An 18,101-nucleotide genomic window follows, 5' to 3' on the forward strand; every position below is an offset into this window, starting at 1 on the left:
GTGGTCAGCCTCACCAGGCATGACGATGATGAATTCTGTGCTTTCTCTCCCTGTAGTCCACACAAAACAGTGTCTGTTTCAAACACATTACACCTACAGATATACTGGGGTCCTTTTTCAGAACAACAGGCCATCTGTGGTACCTTCCAAGTCTGAGTTGGAGTGTGATAGACTACCAGGGGAGGTGCATTAACGCGTTCCCTGTAGATGTCATCTTCGAGGTGACCTATAGAATGGATAGCAGCCAATTGCCTGTACACATCTCTGTCTGGGTCAAACACTGGTAACGAGACCGTGAATGAAACATACAAAGACCGTGCCATCATACAATCTTTTGTAAGAGAACAACTGTCTCGGTTGGGGTGAGGTGTCACAGATCCTATCTCTCCTATAGCACCCACTGACAAATGCTGACATGTATCCAAACAAGTGGATCTTTCCTTTTCCAGCTTCTGAAAACATTTAGGACAATACCAACTCATTAGTTGTTCATCCTTAATTAAGTCAGGGACTTCTCCTAATTTTAAGGATCGCAATGCATCAGTAATTGTGCTTACAACATATTACCCATATGCAGAACATATAATTTCTTTCCCCAAATGCTGATCTCTTTTCTGATCATTGTTTAAAGCAATTAACTTTAAAAGCAATTAACACATCTTTTTCCAACCACTAGAGGGTAGTGCAGTTACTTCTACTAATTGATATTCAAAAGTAACATCCTCCCCCCGAATTCCCTTAACCTGTTGAATCGGGTTGTTGACCAGTTCTGGATTAAGTATAATAGTCCGTTCCTTCTTTGCTGGTATGTTCTGTTGCTTGGGCTCAGACAACTGAATACCATCTGGTCGTCTGGTTTCCTGGGGTTGCAATAGTTCGGTTTCAGACTTAAGATTTTGGCATAGTCCTACCCTTAGAGCAACAATAAGGGTGTAATAAGTCAAAAATGTCAATGTCAATTTCATGGTTGCAAACTGCTGGGCTCCAATTGTTGCGATTTCGTCTGATCACTTAAGTCCTGAGGAGGAAGTTGCTCCTGCGACCTGGACGATCGATACAGCTTTAACTGGTTAGCATGATAAATCTTGTCTCTATTATGCTTTCCTCCTGTTATTCTGATCTTATATACTGCTGAACTGAGTTTATCAATGATTTGGAAAGGACCAATCCATCGATTACACAACCCATGTTCTGGTGACTTATATGACAATAACATTACTTGGTCTCCTACCTCCCAAGTATTCTCTCTCTGGTTTTTGTCAAAGTAAGCCTTTGCCTTACGTCTGGATTTTCCCAATTTAGCAGCTACCTGCAAGTGAATGTGATTTAAATGTTTTTGCAGATTTTGCAGGTAGGTATCCATTTTTATTCCCTCTAATTGAGTGCCACTAGCTTGCCAAATTAAATGTTCTGGTAATCTCATTGTTCGGCCTGTCATCACTTCAAAAGGTGTTTTATCAGTAGATGCAGCCGGTGTCGCCCTCAATGCCATTAAAATTAAAGGCATGAGGGTGTCCCAGTTACGTCCATTGGCATCAACCAGTTTCCTCAACATCACTTTTATAGTCCGATTGGTTCGTTCCACCATCCCAGATGACTGTGGTCTGTATGGGATGTGTAGTCTCTGCGGGACTCCCATCAATTTAAGACAATCCCTAAAGAACTGTCCTGTAAAATGTGATCCCTGGTCTGATTCTACCTTTGCAGGGATCCCCCAGCGAGAGAAGACTTGTTCTACCAAGACCTTGGCAGTGGCTTTTGCAGTATTGGCTTTAAGAGGAAATGCCTCTATCCACTTTGAGAAAGGATCAATAATCACCAATAGATATTGGTTACCTCTTTGGGTCCTTGGCAAAGGACCTACAAAGTCAATCTGCAAAGCCATCCACGGACCTTCATACACCTGGGATCTTAGTGGCGCATTTCTTTTGGATGGAGTAGGATTAGCTTGGGCACATGCCAGACAATTTTCACAATATTGTTGCACATCCATCCTAAGAAGTGGCCACCACCCTACAGATGCAAGACGTTGGACAGTTTTGTCCACTCCCTGATGTCCTCCTGTAGGAGTGTCATGGACCATGTACATCATTTCCCTCCGTAGGTGAGCTGGAACTACCCACACAGGGAAAGGACCTCCTGTATACATGAGAACTCCATCTACGACTTGTAACTGCTGTTCATGTCGTTTGTACAAAGGGTCTATTGTTAGTGATCCCTCTTTGTCTATTTTGGAAAGCTCTAAAATTACTTTTTTTATGTCCTTATCCAATTTTTGCATGTCTTTTAGATCTGGTATATTGGGTTGTACCAATTTAGTTACAGCTATAGGACATTTAGGATTAGGGGTAATAACAGAATACTCCTGATCCTTACTTTCCCAAAATTCTCCTGATCGGGCTCCTTCACGGGCCAATTTATCAGCTTTCTCATTTTCCATAGCATAGGGGTCTAATTTCCAGTGAGCTTTTACTTTTTTTATATTGATTGGCCGCTCTGAAACATTTGTTTCCCAATATGGTAGGAACTCTGTGAGAGAATTGCATACCCATGCAGAGTCTGAAAACAGACAGATATCTTGGTATGTGGTGGTGATGGAGAACTGCACACAGTACTCCAACACACAAGCCACTGCAGCTAATTCTGCATATTGAGCCGAATGTGGAGTGCATGAATATGCCTTTTCCCAAGGCTCTCCTTTCCCCTCAGGGGGAACTGCATAGATTCCGAACCCAGTATAGGGTTTGCCTTGATGGTAATAACTAGAACCATCAACAAAGAATTTATACCTATTAATGGGATCTGTCTCCTGGATTAAAGGTTGAAAGAGCTTTTGTTTTTCCTCCCCCCTTAGATCCAATTGATCAAGGTTGGGACACAAGTTGGTGTGACTTGGTTTAGGCGTCTGTAATCTATTGTGAGATGCCACGAACCATCCGGTTTCTTAACAGGCCAAATAGGTGAATTTGCAGTGGAAGTACATTTTCGTAGTACTCCCTGTGTCAGCAAGGACGTAATAGTCTTTTCTATGTATGGATTTGCTTGTTCTGGGTAAGAATACTGTTTTTGGGCTGACATTTCTCCTCCTTCCACAACAATAGTGACGGCCATGCATCCATAGTCATGTTTGTGTTTAGCAAAGGCATCTGCATGTTTGTACAGTAATGCCTGTAACTCAGGTTGGTCTGCATGTTTAGCCACTATTTTGTCCAAATCATACCCTTCAGGTTCAAAGTCCTCCACTGGAGATACCATGCCACACTCAGGTATGACTACTGGAGAGTCATCCTTTTCCTGTTCTACTGAAAGACACAATAATTGGTTACACAAATCAAGAACACATCCCTGTTTGTATAAGAAATCAGTTCCCAATAAGGAATTCTTTGGGTCTGCTAACTTCATTAATGCAAAAGTATGATTCTTTCTTAGGTGACCTATCTGTACTTCAAGGGGCATAGAAAGTGTGGTAGTAACCTGATTACTTGCAAAGGTTGCAAGTGTCTTGGTACATCCTGATGATAGAGGAGAGGATCTAGGATCCTCGACATGGAGAATACTGATTGCTGCTCCAGTATCTATAATGAGATTCCTGTCTAGTCCCTCTATCACTGCAGATATTGTGGGTCTTCCACTTGTATCTCTGTCTAAAGGGGTTATGACTACACTCGGGGTTGTTTGTAGTCATGCAGCATATGCTGTCAGATAATCAAGGGGTTCCTCCTCTATCTCCTCAGAGGCAGCCAATTCTGGAGGAGTGGCTGTCCACTGGGGAAAAGGGGATGGATCGACGGAGGCCACTGGACGGTTCAAGGTCGCTGAGCCTTGGCCTTCCATCATCATCAGCTCATTCACACGGGCATGAAGTTCTCGGATAGCCCGTCGTTGAGCTTCAAGCGTCTGTTGCACTGTTTTAAACATTTTCACAACTGAGTCCTCAGTTTTGTGCAAAGGCGGTGATTTGGGTCTCTGCAGACGTGAACTGTTCTGTGCAGCATCTGAAAAGAAAGGAACACGATCCCGGGCTCCTGCATAGGATCCAAACGCATAACCCTGTCGAGGGGCCTGGCCACTCGAAGGTCCAGGGTTATTACGTGGGTTAGGGTCATTTTGCCAACGTTGATACTTAGGGAATTTAGGAACTCCTCGTCCTAATCCTGGCTGAGGTTGAGGTCCCTCAATCCTCACCGTAGGATTAGTTTGTGGTTCCTGAAGTACTGCAACCGGGGCTCCATGCCGACCTAATTTAGAGCCTCCCTGTGCATGTGCTTTAGCCAGCAAGGCTAATGTTCTTTTTAAAGAAATATCATCAGTTATATGCATATTAACCATTTCTCTTAACTGAGGAAGGGAATTATTAACAAGCAGACTGATATATGGCAGTTCATCTGTTTCTTCTTTGATATGACTCCGCCAAGCTGCACTTAACCGCAAATGAAACTGATGTGGAGTTTCATTAGGTTTCTGCTTTAAGTTAGACAGAATTGCTACTCCGGCTTGCCCTGGGTGCTGGTTATGTTCCAATAGGGCTACTGTCTCTTGAAAAGTTTTCTCTCCTACCCTAAACTTAAGTGGCAAAGTACTCCACAATGCTCGATTCACTGTGAGTTGTAAGATTTTAACCCAATCTTCCCTTGGTAAGCCAAACACTTTTGCTGTCTCCTGCACACGTTGTGCATGCATAGCAACTGAAGAATCCTCCATCATTCCTACTTGCTTTGCTACCAGGTCTAAGGTTTTAATATCTGTAACAACTGCTACAGGACAATCAGAATTGGAACCTGCAGTTCCTTCTTCTGGATCTGAATCTGAGCTTTCATCTGAACTTTCATCTGAGCTTAAATCTACAATTTCTATTCCTTGCCTCCTTCTACCTGGATTCACATTTTCCTCATCTGAACCATCAAAACTTTCCACTGGAGATAATCCTGGGTATCTAGGATAATTTTCCATGAAATGTCTATGGGTTACATTCAAAGTGTCTCCACACTGACGCAGGACATCCCTTAGTCCACTAAAGTCTGGCGTGGTAGGGCGTTCTACCGATACACTAGGTGATACCAGCATATACCACGGGGGTGTAGAGGACCCACGAAATTCCTGGAGTCTAGGCAATGTTGATTGCCCGAATGCCAATAAATGTCCACCCAAAGGGACTGGATTTTCTACTCTATATGGTGCTAATGTAACATTGGGTGGAGGAGCAGGAATTCTATTCCCTGCTTGTTGTTGTAGCTCTCTTTGTAACTTAGAGATCACTACATCACATGCATTAGCTACCTGTGTTACCTGTGATACAGCCTCTTCTAACCCTTGAACAATGACCGATTCTAAAGGTACACTCACAGAAGCTGTCTCTACAGAAGTAGAGATCTTTTCCTCTTTCTCTGCTTCTCTGTTTGTGTCACTAACTACTTCACTGACTGTGACACTTGTCTCCGCCTCCTGAACTGTCACTTCAGAACTTCCGTCTCTTATCGGCAGACTGTCAGTTTTCTCTGCACTGCCAATTTCTTCTGACTCCACAGATTCAACTTGCAAATTCGCTTCTGAAGGTACTGTGTCTGCTTGAGCTAATTCTCTTGTTTTACTTCTAGTCACTGGTCCAATAGGATTTTCTACCTCTCTCGGATCCACCATACCAATAGGGATGGGAATCAATTCTTCAACCTCCTCTGCTATATTTTCTCCCTTTTCTAGTTCTTTAATCTTTTCCAACAGCCGACCGCGGTCTACTCTATAGGCTACTAGCATCTGCTGAACTTCCCTGAGTAACTCCATCTTTTTATCCAATTTCTTTCCCAATGAACTACAAGCTACAAGCAAGCATTCAACAGCTATTCCCTTCACCCCCTTAGCTCTTCTTTTTCTGCTGTGTTTCATCCTCAAATACATTACTCACAAAACCCCATGGGTTTCTCTGCTCAGAAATCATTCCACTATTTCTCAGCTGCTCCAAACCTCCACCATGTTCCTGAATGTATTTCCTAGCAAAGTTTTCCAAAGCTAAACTGCTAGAAATTCCAACACACTCCACTCCAGTTCTATCTTCACTTTTAACACTCTTACTACGAAATAGAGAATTCATCTCTTTCTTTTCCTAGTATATTCACTAGAATCTAGTATAGTCTAGTATATTCACTAGAATCTATCCTCTGTTGATTTACTTCTGATACACAAAAAGGCGTCCCTTTTACAGAAACAACAGGAATATAACCCCTTAACCGGTTTAAGCACTGTATCATAAAAGTCCCAAGTAAATAGAGGGAGTGGGGGATACTCTCTTCTCTCTTCTCTCGATGGCTTATAGCAGATCGAGAGGTCTTTCCCCTCTGTCGGGACCTGCCAAATATCGGGGAATACTGAGGCAGACGGATCAGAGGTGCAGTCCGGAAGAGTTAATGGGACTGAGATAAGGTATCTTTGAACTATTCAAGTTCTGACTGATTGCGGCCTTTCTGGCGGCTATGAATACCTTGCTTTATTAACTCCCCGCCACCACTAGTGTGGGTCATCGGATCCAGATGCGGCTGCTATTATTTTATTCGGTACCATTCATTAACTTCTTCAACATATAAAAACCCCTTTCTGTGCACATATATCACTTTTAAAACAATATTACTTCAATATTCAGTTAGCTAATACAGTTAAAATCCTTTAGGCAAAAGTGAAAGTAAAAACCTTTCGGATGTATAACCACAATACAAAACGGAAATACTGGGCGTGCTGCCAGCAGCAATAACCACAGTTGATTCTGACTCTGGTTTAAGAGAAAGATTTCAGAGTTTTACTGAAATTAACTATTTACTTGCGTTTCAAAGGGTCCAGGAATGTCTGGAATACCTGAAATTCCTGTCACACACTCCTTAAATCTCCTCCTGGCTGGCTCGCCAGTCTGTTGCCTGATTTGGGGAGGGTTAGTAGGGACAGTGGAATTTATCCACTTAATTTGGTTGTATGTAATAATTAATTTTCTAATTAATTAGTAATGTTAGTAATAATTAATAAGTATTAATAATATGGGTATGGCTCGCCAATATGTGTGATCAGAAGATAAAAGTTCGTCTTGAATCAGGCTTCACAGAATTTAATACAAGGAGATTGGGGTATAACAGGAATTTACACTGAGACAAAGTTTAGTCAAACAAGACCTTTTATTTAAAACCAATAAAACAAGAAGTAAATGTAAAATGTTAAAAACAGTTTGATTACAAAGTTACAAAATATCACAGTTCTTTAAGAGATATGATATGATATGATATCTAATGCACTTTGCAGCAAATAGTACTAGAGTGAATTTCACACCTCTGCTAGAGGAAGTATAGTTATAAAGAAACTGGTTATGAATTAAACCCTTCTTAGCATAGATGCTTTAGAGGTGAAGTAGAAATTAAGAATTATTTCATACTTACAGCTGTGAAAGGACAGAACACTACGACTTATCATTAGTTGACAGCTTTCGTAGGTGTAGGCAGGGTGAGGCGATGAGAATAGAAGGATGGGTGTATCGCCTGCCCTAATGGTGGATTATCACACCTTTTATAGGGAGAAATCCTTCCTATGCCCAAATTTGTCTTTCCCCATGGAAAGGTGAGGGTACCTGTTTTCATAGGCTGACCTTTGTATACGTATTAAATGACAACTATCTACGTATCTTGTGGTAGACTTGTTGTATTTTGTGGGCAGAAATACCCTACTTTTGCACCTAACTAGGTGAAAGGTTAGCAGATATTCAGAAAGTCCCTAGACAATTTGCGTAGGTTTGTTTCCTATTATCACTTTTCTGAGTAAGGGTCTTAAAGGTTGCTTTCAGCATCACAGAGGAAATAGGCCAGGATGTCTGGTCTAGAAGTTTCTAGGTATCTTGCGTTTACAGCTATTGCAAATTCTATTAATCTATGCAGCCTACACACTTTTATCAAAAAGACATTTTATACAGACCAACAGATTAATCCTCAGGGCTACATTATCCATAAGTCCTTTCTTTGTCCGTTGGCCTCTGGAGAATCCAGTTTGAGCTAGTATATGTAAGCATCACCCAGGGAGGTGTACTTCTCTGGAAGTGTTACAATCTGAGTGAATTTACCTAATCACCCCTCTTCCTCCCCACCCTCCATTGTTCTTAATTCCAGTTACCTTTCCTATGGCATTACTTATAGTCCCTGTTCCACAATGGTACATACACTTAATACAGCAAGATCTCCCAAAGATAGTGCGGGAAATTGCCATATCTGTTACAAAAATATGTGGTACCAGATAAAATGCCTTACAGAAGTCTCTGTATATTACATCAACACTATTAGATTTATCCATCATGTTTACTGTTTTTAAATATTGGCATAACATTCGCTTTCTTCCAGTCTTCTGGAATTTCCTCTGTGTTCCAAGACTTATTGGAAATCAACATTAATGGTCCAGCAAGCTCCTCACCCAGCTCTTTTAAAATTCTTGGATGCAAGTTATCCAGACCTGCTCGTTTAAAAATATCTAACTTGAGTAGCTGTTGTTTAACATCCTTCTGAGATACTAGTGGAGTGCAAAGAGTATTTCCTTTGATATGACTACATCATCTGCTTTATTTTTACCCAAGTATACAACAGAAATGTTTATGAACACTTCTGCCTTTTCTGCATTATTATTGCTAGTTCTACCATTTCATCTATTAATGAACGAATGTGATGATTAAAATTCTTTGTGTTGCTAATATACTTTAAAAATTCCTTCTCATTGTCCTTAACTATGCTGGCCATGTATTTCTGCTTGTGTCCCTTTGCTTCCATTATCAATTTTCAACAATTTCTAGCTTCTGATTGATATTCATTACTTTCAACTTCTTCTATATTATTTTTCACAGCTGCCTTCATTTCCTCTCTAAGCCAGATTTTTTTTTAACCAATATAGTCATCTTCATCATTTGTGGGCCTTTGAGATATTTGGTAAAGTGTTCTTAAACAGTTCCCAATTATCATTCACATTTTTCTGATTACATTCTTCCTCCCAACTGCTTTGGCTTATAATTGTTTTCAGCTGTGTGAAACTAGACCTTTTAAAGCATCAAATATATATATCACTGGTCTGGACTTCATTCTGTTTGTACATTATAAAGGTGACCAAGTCATGATCTCTTGTATTTAATTTAGCATTAATTTTGAGTTCTGTGATCAGATGATGGTCTAATAAAAAAAACTCCTCCATGCTGAGTGCAACACTCTGAGTTAGGAAATGGTCATCTATAATATTTAGAAATTCCAAGGATGTTTTAGTAGTGGAAGCATGATAATTCTAGCATTTGTCATTCAAACTGAAGTGCTAAAGTTGCATGACTAAATACTCAAAAGTCAGATGATGCCAAAGTTAAAATTGCAACCACAACCTTATCTTTGACCAGTTGTGAGTACACTTTTATTATACATTCCTTAATTACATGGTTTTATATTATTTTTCTAATAATCTAATATGTTAATCACACAGTTGAAACTTTAGATACGCATATAGCATATTTTAGTCAGAGTCCAATGTAATCCATAATTCTGTAGGTGTGGAATTTGGCAAGGAGCTCCTGCTCCAGGTGCTAACATTAGTTTCTAAAATTCTATTCTCACACATTAAAAGAAATCCATTGGTCAAGGGTCTGACTTCTGATTTAACCACACCCACCAAAATATCTGAAACTCTGTTGTTTTGTCCAATTTACACTCTCTATATTAATTTGGAACTGCCCCACAGCTTGGTTTGCTGCTTCTGTGACAGAACACACAGCCTCTCAGCAATCTGTCCTGCAAGGGGGAGGCGAGAAATATAGGCCACCCACTCTGCACCCACAGCAGTCTTTCTACACCTTCACCTCCTCTTTAACCTTTCCTTCATCTTCAAGGAGTATCTCTGTGGGTGCTCCACTTTAGGTGAATGTGCTTCCCTGAACCTGGGTTGGAGAATGTCAGTAGCAATGCCCACTTGGGTCACACATGCACTCTCCCCATCTCGCACCACTCATGATGGCTACATAGCGCTATGCGACCAAACCACCCTCAGTTCCTTCTCCACCACAGAGTGAATATCTGAACTCCAAAGTAGAGGGGAGGAGGGAGAGAGACCCATCTTGAAGAAACTCAGTTACTGCACAAGGTGAGTAACCTCTTCTTCTCTGAGGAATGTCCCTGTGGGTGCTCCATTTTAGGTGACTGTAGAGCAGTGTCCCCCATTGGAAGGATGGGGCTTCAGAGTTGGATCTGCACGTGATAAGACAGCTAGTCCTAACAGAGCATCTGAAATCAAGTTTTGCTCAATTGGACCTCATCTGGTGGTTGTCTGAATGGGTGAGGGGTGGCATGAGGAGTAAATGTCCCCTTCCTCCTCCTCATCATCCTCACTGGAAAAAGGAGGGGTCAATTTGGATGGTGGTGTAGATTGGAACAGTACCAAGTGTGCCAGAGTAACATCAGTACTAAAAAGGGGAGATTCCGGGGTTGCAGAGACTAACAGGTCTTTGTGGTAAAAGAATTGTAGAACTGTGGCCGGGTGCGATTCACCACCGCGATGCCTCCTGCTGGCTGTCCCGGGGATTAGCTCTGTTCGCCAGTGTGCCTCTTCTGGTTGTGCCTCATTACTGTCACTTATGCTCCTGGACCTGTGTCGCACCAAGGACCATGGCATCCTCTTCAGGACACAGCCCTCCGGCTGTGCCGCACTCTGTGCTCCCCCCTTCCAGGGGAATGTTGCAGTCCCTTAGTCCAGCCACTTCCTCAGTGGCAAGTTGGGGGGAGAGGGGAGACCCAGGCCTGCCACTATGCTGGGTCCTGACCCAGGGACCCTGTAGATGGCTGCTGCTTGTGACGCCCCCTCCAGCTCCTCAGTAGATTTTCCTGGGCCACTTCCCTGCGGCCCCAGCACCCTCTTTGCCCTTGCCTGAGGGCCTCAGCCTGCAAATCCCTGCAACCTGCCAGGAGCTGCCTTTTGCTCCCCAAGTCTCTGCCTGCAGCACTGCTCTGTCCATGGTGCTTGCTGCCTTCAGCCTCAAAGGCAGCCAGTCCACCTCTCTCCTCAAGCTCCAGGAGGGACTGAAGGTGCTCTACTCCCCAGCCCTTCTTATATGGGCAAGCCCAGCCCTGATTGGCAGTTCCTATAAGCCCTTCTGTGATTGGCTGCTTCCTGCGCAGCCTCCCTAGGGCTCTATTAACCCCTTACGGGCCAGTGTGGAGCAGACACCCCATCACAAGAACTTTGAGCATCAGTACCGCAGAGGATGTTGATGGTGATGCCACTGAAGTTGTAGAGGTTGTTGGTACAAATGTGGCTGTGCTATGCAGGGATAGAACTGCCTGGTGCTGCATGTTTAAGCGGCTCTGTGGGTACCATGGAGGAGCAAGTAAGCTTCTCTTTGCCATTCCTCTCAGAGCCCATCCACTTAGGGTCTTTGGGTTTTGCAGTATCAGCAATACCAGAGGATCCCGCTGACTAGTAGGTGCTCAACAGCACCGTGGTCAGTACCAAGAGTGTCAAATGAGCTAGGGATTGTTTCTTTTTAGCTGATTCCCTGGAAGGGGAGGTTGTTGCTCACTTTTTAACCACCTTTTTTGAGGACAGTGATTTCCTCTGTGAGCTTGACAGGGAATGTCTGTTGGAACTGTCACTGGGGTTGGCAGAGACCAGTGTCTGGGGGAGGGGGAGGGTCTGTGGTCCAGAGTTGGAAGCCAGGCACAGTGACTTTTCCATAAGGATAAGTTTCAACTTGAGCTCCCTTGCTTTTCTGGCATGAGACTTGAGATTGTGGCAATGGGAGCACTTCTGAGGTACGTGTGTCTCACACAGAAAACAGATACATTGAGTGCCCGTAACTTCTGGCAAGAAAGTAATTTAAACCCCGGGGATCCAGGCATGCCCCATCAGTAGCATTCCCCCAGGTGAAGGAGGTTAAAGCTACACTGCACTAAAAGGAAATCTTAACTACACTACACTAAAACGGAATCTTAACGGTTAACCAATAATATATTTTTTTTAAAATTGAAAGAAAATAAATGGGGAGAGAGGAGGATAGCTATAGCTAACTAACGCTACTCTAAAACTATACTAACACTAATTCCAAGAGGTAAATGTGAAGCAAGCAAAGAAGTGCAGCCATGGCTCTGCCATATCCAAGCAGAGACTCTCTAAATGGATTTCCGCATGCATTCATCTTTGCTACCACCCCCATGATCTGCAGCCCCGACCTGGGGCTTGAACACACTCTATCTGATCGCTCTCCACTTCGATAGCCTACCTAAACAGTGTACCCATCCCACAGACATCTGTAAAGCAGTATCTGGGCCTCAAACCAAAAGTTCATGGAGCATTACACAATTGAGCAAGACTGAATCTCAGCTACTCTGCTAAGACTCTCTTATCACCACTTGCAGTTCCAACTGTGGAGCCCCATCCTTCCAGTGAGTGGCATTTCTCTACAGCAGGGGTAGGCAACCTATGGCACGCGTGCTGAAGGTGGCACTAGAGCTGATTTTCAGTGGTGCACTCACTGCCCAGGTTCTGGCCACCGGTCCGGGGGACTCTGCATTTTAATTTAATTTTAAATGAAGCTTCTTAAACATTTGAAAAACCTTATTTACTTTACATACAACAATAGTTTAGTTATATATTATAGACTTATAGAAAGAGACCTAAAAATGTTACAATGTATTACTGGCACGCGGAACCTTAAATTAGAGTGAATAAATGAAGACTCAGCACACCACTTCTGAAAGGTTGCCAACCCCTGCTCTACAGTCACCTAAAGTGGAGCACCCATAGGGACACTCCTTGAAGAAGAGACGGTTACTCACTTTGTGCAGTAACTGAAGTTCTTTGAGATGGGTGTCCCTGTGAGTGCTCCACTATCCGCCCTCCTCCCTTCTACTTTGGAATTCAGACATCCACTCTGTGATGGAGAAGGAACTGAGGATGGTTTGATTGTGCAGTGTTATGTAGCTGCCAGGAGGTGGTGTGAGATGGGGAGAGCGCATGTGCAATCCAAAGGATCACTGCTGCTGAAATTCTCTGATTGCAGGTGCAGGGATGCACATTCATCTGAAGTGGAGCACCCACAGAGACACCCATCTCAAAGAAACTCAGTTACTGCACATGATGAGTAATCCTCTCTTCTCCTCTTCCCTTTCCTCTATTCCTGGAAGCAATCCAGAAACAGAACTGGGCCACAGGTTAAGGTGGTGCAGCTCATGCCTGAATCTGCAAACAATCTGAAACAGTAGCGTCACCCAGAATTTCCCACCACATCTTCAAAGGACTTGAAAGAGTCATTTCCCTCATTTCCTTGAAGCTGTCTCAGAATTTCTAGACTGCTGAACTGGGGTGCCAATCGAAATGAGATACAGCTTGCAGCACAGTACACAGTAATCATGGGCCAGGAGAGAGGAGAGTCATTTAGATGAAAAAGGCAAAGTAAAATATGCACATCACATATTACAGATTATGTGTAACAACCTAAAGAACCAGTGAAAGTTTGGTGATGTAGATAGGCATACAGTCTACAGGTAATTTAGCTGTGTAGATAACTGCCTCATCCCTTGAAGTGAACATAGGGGAACTTTACTACAGATTGAAAAGAAAATATTTAGCACTGTGTATAGTGCTGTCAACAGTACACTTAAGTAAGCAAAATTAGCGTAAGTATTCAAGAATGAAAATCATGTTAAAACATGTTACAGGCAATTTAGCTTCCTACTAGGGTGACCAAACAATTATAAAAAATAGTCATAATCACAAGATTAAAATAGTCATGATTAATGGTAGTTTAAACACACTGTTAAACAATAATAGAATACCAATTTAAATTTATTATAAATATTTTGGGTGTTTTTCTGTGTTTTCAAATATATTGATTTCAATTACAATACAAAATACAAAATGTATAGTGCTCACTTTGTATTATTATTTTTATTACAATATTTGCACTGTAAGAAAAAGTGCAATCTACAAGTCAAAGCATGAAGGGGCATACAAATATTTAGACTATCTGGCACATAAATACCTTGCAACATTGTTCTACAACAGTGCCATGCGAATGAAGCCCTGTTTTCACTTTCAGGTGACATTGTAAATAAGAAGGAAGTGGGCAGCGTTACCTCCAGTAAATGTAAACAGACTTGTTTATTTTAGCGATTGGCTGAACAAGAAGTGGGACTTGAGTGGATTTGTAGGCTCTAAAGTTGCACATTGTTTTGTTTTTGAGTACAGTTATGTGAAAAAAAAATTCTACATTTGTAAGTTGCACTTTCACGATAAAAAGATTGCACGACAGTACTTGTTTGATGTGAATTGAAAAATACTATTTATTTTACCTTTTTTACAATTCCAATATTTGTAATTAAAAATAATAATATAAAGTGAGCACTGTATACTTTGTATTTTGTGTTGTAATTGAAATCAATGTATTTGAAAATGTAGAAAAATATCAAAAAATATTTATAATAAAATATATTGTTGTTTAAAAGTGTTTTAAAACTGCAGTTAATCACAACTATTTTTTAATCCAGTTAATTTGCTTTGAATTAATCACTTGAGTTAACTGTGATTAATTGACAGCCCTACTTCTTATTTAACTCTTTCATTACCTGAACTAAACAGAGGGAAGGCTGTGCTGCTAGTTGGATAAAAAAGCAGTGTATGTGGATACTGTCAAAGGTATTGCAATACAGCGAAAGTAAAAAGATAAGAGTAAAAGGTAATGTAAAAAGTCTAAGTACCCAGTCCTATGTTCCTCCTTGAATGGGCATGGCATTCTCCCTAATGGAGCTACTTGCTGGCCTGGGGCATAAGTGCATAAAGTTATACTGGAAATTTTATATCAGTGTAACTACTCAAGAGTGAAAAATGCATTGCAAGATGCTACACACACACACACACACACGTAGAAAAAATTGTGTAGTGATCTATGAAATTTGAAAACCAGTATGTGAGCATCCAATGCAATATCCTAAGGCACTCACCCAAGGGGCAGAGTTAAGGTTGTGTATGCAAACGGCTGAGGCCTGGAGGCATCTGTATTTTTTATTGTCATTTTATGTATTTATTTATTTCTCTCTCAAGTAATCCTGGACAGTGTGGTTATTTATATTTTAATTTTGTAATATGTTCTAAGGGATAAGATTGATGAATACTGAGACTTTTATTATAAATCTAATGAAAGAAAGAAAATGTCCTGAGTTGAGTGCTTAGCTATACAACATTAAAGTCTCTTACCGGCTTTTTAAAAGTGTTTTGGAATAGTAATTCATATCACATGGAAACTGGTAGGTTTAGCAAATAATGTTTCCATATCAGTCAGTAGCACATAAAATCATAGTGCCTGAGAGAGGGTCTTTGTGAAAGTAAAATTGGAAATGTGACTTCGTTGTACTAATTTTTGCTTCTTCAAAAGGGACTATGACTGCTTAGAACTCTGAATGCCAGATTCTGAATAATTGTAGGCAGGATAAATGTGGTAACATAAAGTTTGCCAATTAGAGAGACTATGCTTTAATCATTTTACTGTTTTGTTTTTTTAGAAGAGCCTGAAGAAAAAAAGTAGTATTCGGTCTAAAAATGAGAAGGGAAGCTATTCATTTAACAAACAAAGGATACTGGATGTTTGAAAAAGCAATTGTTTTCTTATCAGTTCAGCCACTGAAAGAGCATGTGAAACCCTGCTGAGATAGTGGTGTGTCAAAACCCCCAATTACGTGGGATTCATAAAGAATTTCTTTTCTTTTTTTTTAAACTGTCAATTTATTTTGTTCTTCTGTTCTACATTTTAATTTAAATAAACAGGTTTTGTTCTTATTTATGCTTCTCTTTTTGTATTCACATAAGTGTCTCCTCAGAACTTCATAGAAACCTCCTGCACAATGCAGGCCACAGAATCTCAGCAACCCACTCCTGTAACAAACCCCTGACCTATGTCTGAGCTATTGAAATCCTCAACTTATGATTTAAAGATTTCAAGGTGCAGAGGATCCTCCAGCAAGAGACCCGTGCCCCATGCTGCAGAGGAAGGCGAAAAACTTGGCTGCTTGAACATGGCATCAGCTATGTCTTCTTCGAGTGCTCGGTCATGTCCATTCCATGTTACAGATGTGTGTGCTGCATACACTGTAACTGGAGATTTCTCCCTTAGTGGTATCTGTTGGGCAAGCTCTAGCACCCTCTGGTGCTGCACGCTCATGCACCAGTATAAGGGGCCTGGCCATCCCCACACCCTCTCAATTTATTCTTACCACCCGTAACGGTCGCTGGAACAACTTCTCTTGTTTCCAAAAGGCATTCATCAGTGGTTCCATTATTCTCAAATTTAGTTACCTTCAGTTTTTATTTTCTAGTAGTAGTGTTGTCATAAACAGATAGTTAAGGGTTAAGGTTTCTTTTACCTGTAAAGGGTTAACAAGCTCAATAACCTGAGGAACACCTGACCAGAGGACCAATCAAGGGACAGGATAATTTCAAATCTCTTTGGAGGGAAGGCTTTGTCTGTGTCCTTTGTTTGGATTGCCGTTCTCTCTTTGGATTTAAGAGAGGCCAGACATATTCTTCAAATTCTCCAAAGTTTCCTGAAGTATTTTCTTCTATTCAGTATAGTGAGTATTAGAAAGGCGAATTAGTCTTATAATTAATTTCTGCATTTGCAATTGTGTGTTTGCTGAAGAAATATCTTTATTTCTGTTTGCTGTTACTTTGATTATTCTGAGAAAGAAGGGGGGAAAGTCTCTCCAGGTTTATAGCTAGACCCTGTATATTTTCCATCTTGGTGATACAGAGATAGTGTACTTTTTTCTTTCTTTAATAAAATCTTTTCTTTTTAGAACTTGATTGATTTCTTCCCTTGTTTGGATTTTCAGGGGAAGGGGAGGGGGGAAAAGTGAATCCCTCTTTATTTGATTCAAGGAGTTTGAATCAAGGTATCTCTCCCAAGGACAAGGGGAGGGGGAAGAAGGTGGGGGGGGGGAATGGATTATTTCCCTTTGTGTTAAGATCCAAGGAAGTTGGGATCTGTGTTCCCCAGGGAAAGTTTGGGGGAACAGGGAGTGTACTAGACACTGGAATTTCTAGTTGGTGGCAGCGTTTACCAGATCTAAACTAGGATTTTAGTTTAGAGGAGTCCATGCAGGTCCCCATCGTGTGAATGCTAAAGTTCAAAGTGGGGAATAAACCTATAACAAGTGTACATAGTGTATATAGTAATAGTGTACATAGTTAGACCCCTCCTGTAGCTTAGAGGGGCTTCCTCCTCCCCTGGGGCTGGGCATGGCCCAATCTCTGGTCTTCAAATTCTGTGCCTCCTGTGGCAAAACCATGCCGGTGAGCAACCCACATTCCAAATGTCTGAAGTGTCTAGGGGAAGCTCACGTACAAAAGTGTTGCCAAATCTGCCGTGAATTTTAGCCTTGTACAAAAAAAGACAGGGAGTCTACACTAAGAGCTATCCTGATGGAAGCCACACTTAGACCAGTGTCAGAGCTAAGCTGGTCAGACTCATCACCGAGCACCTCAGCTTTGGTACAGAGTGCTCCTCCGGCAACACAGGTTTCTCAGCATCGTTCCCCTTCTCCAGTACTGAGAAAGAAGCACAAGCAACAGCTATCTGAGAGGGGACACTTCCCAGAATCAAGAAAGGACAAGCAAGGCGAGTGTAGTAGAGTATGACCTTTGCTGGGCCACTCCTCTAGCTCCACTTCACAAGTGACACAATCAACTCTTCCCTGCTTAAAGGTGCCATTGAGTCCCGGTGCTGGACCATCCACTGACACTAGAAGGACATCGTGGTACCAGCAGGATTGTGGTGCCATCCACTCCAGAGGCCTTTGCAGCAGCCAGGGACCTGTTGGTTCTCCTTTTACCACCCACCCCAATAAGGCAGCTCCTGGCACCGGCAACAGTGTCGAGCAGAAGGAGCTTGTTTACCCCCAAGCTCCTATCCAGCACCGTGTTTTCCAGCACCGACTAGAGGGAACCCAGCCCTGCTGACATCAGTGAAGACTTCGCTGGCACCATTCCCCAAACCCTTGTCACTCGGTGGTGGAAGTGAGGGGTACCGCCTTCCCATGGCCTCCTCAAGTGGACTTGTCCTCAGAGTTGGAGGTGAA

General features: G+C 41.9%; 1 protein-coding gene across 2 annotated transcripts in view; it reads left to right on the forward strand.

Moving 5' to 3' along the window:
* The window catches only part of LOC123373746 (disintegrin and metalloproteinase domain-containing protein 20-like), a 144,793-nt gene extending 129,015 nt beyond the window's left edge, over positions 1-15,778 (forward strand). The window contains exon 20 of one of the 2 annotated variants that reach the window (XM_045022853.1): positions 15,531-15,778. In XM_045022853.1, the coding sequence (XP_044878788.1) occupies positions 15,531-15,540 (10 nt within the window). In that variant the 3' untranslated portion in view covers positions 15,541-15,778. The remainder of the gene's footprint in view (positions 1-15,530) is intronic. The other variant, XM_045022861.1, reaches the window with a different exon arrangement.
* Positions 15,779-18,101: the final 2,323 nt, after the last annotated feature.

Source organism: Mauremys mutica, chromosome 1 (genome assembly GCF_020497125.1).
Source record: "Mauremys mutica isolate MM-2020 ecotype Southern chromosome 1, ASM2049712v1, whole genome shotgun sequence".
NCBI lineage: Eukaryota > Metazoa > Chordata > Testudines > Geoemydidae > Mauremys > Mauremys mutica.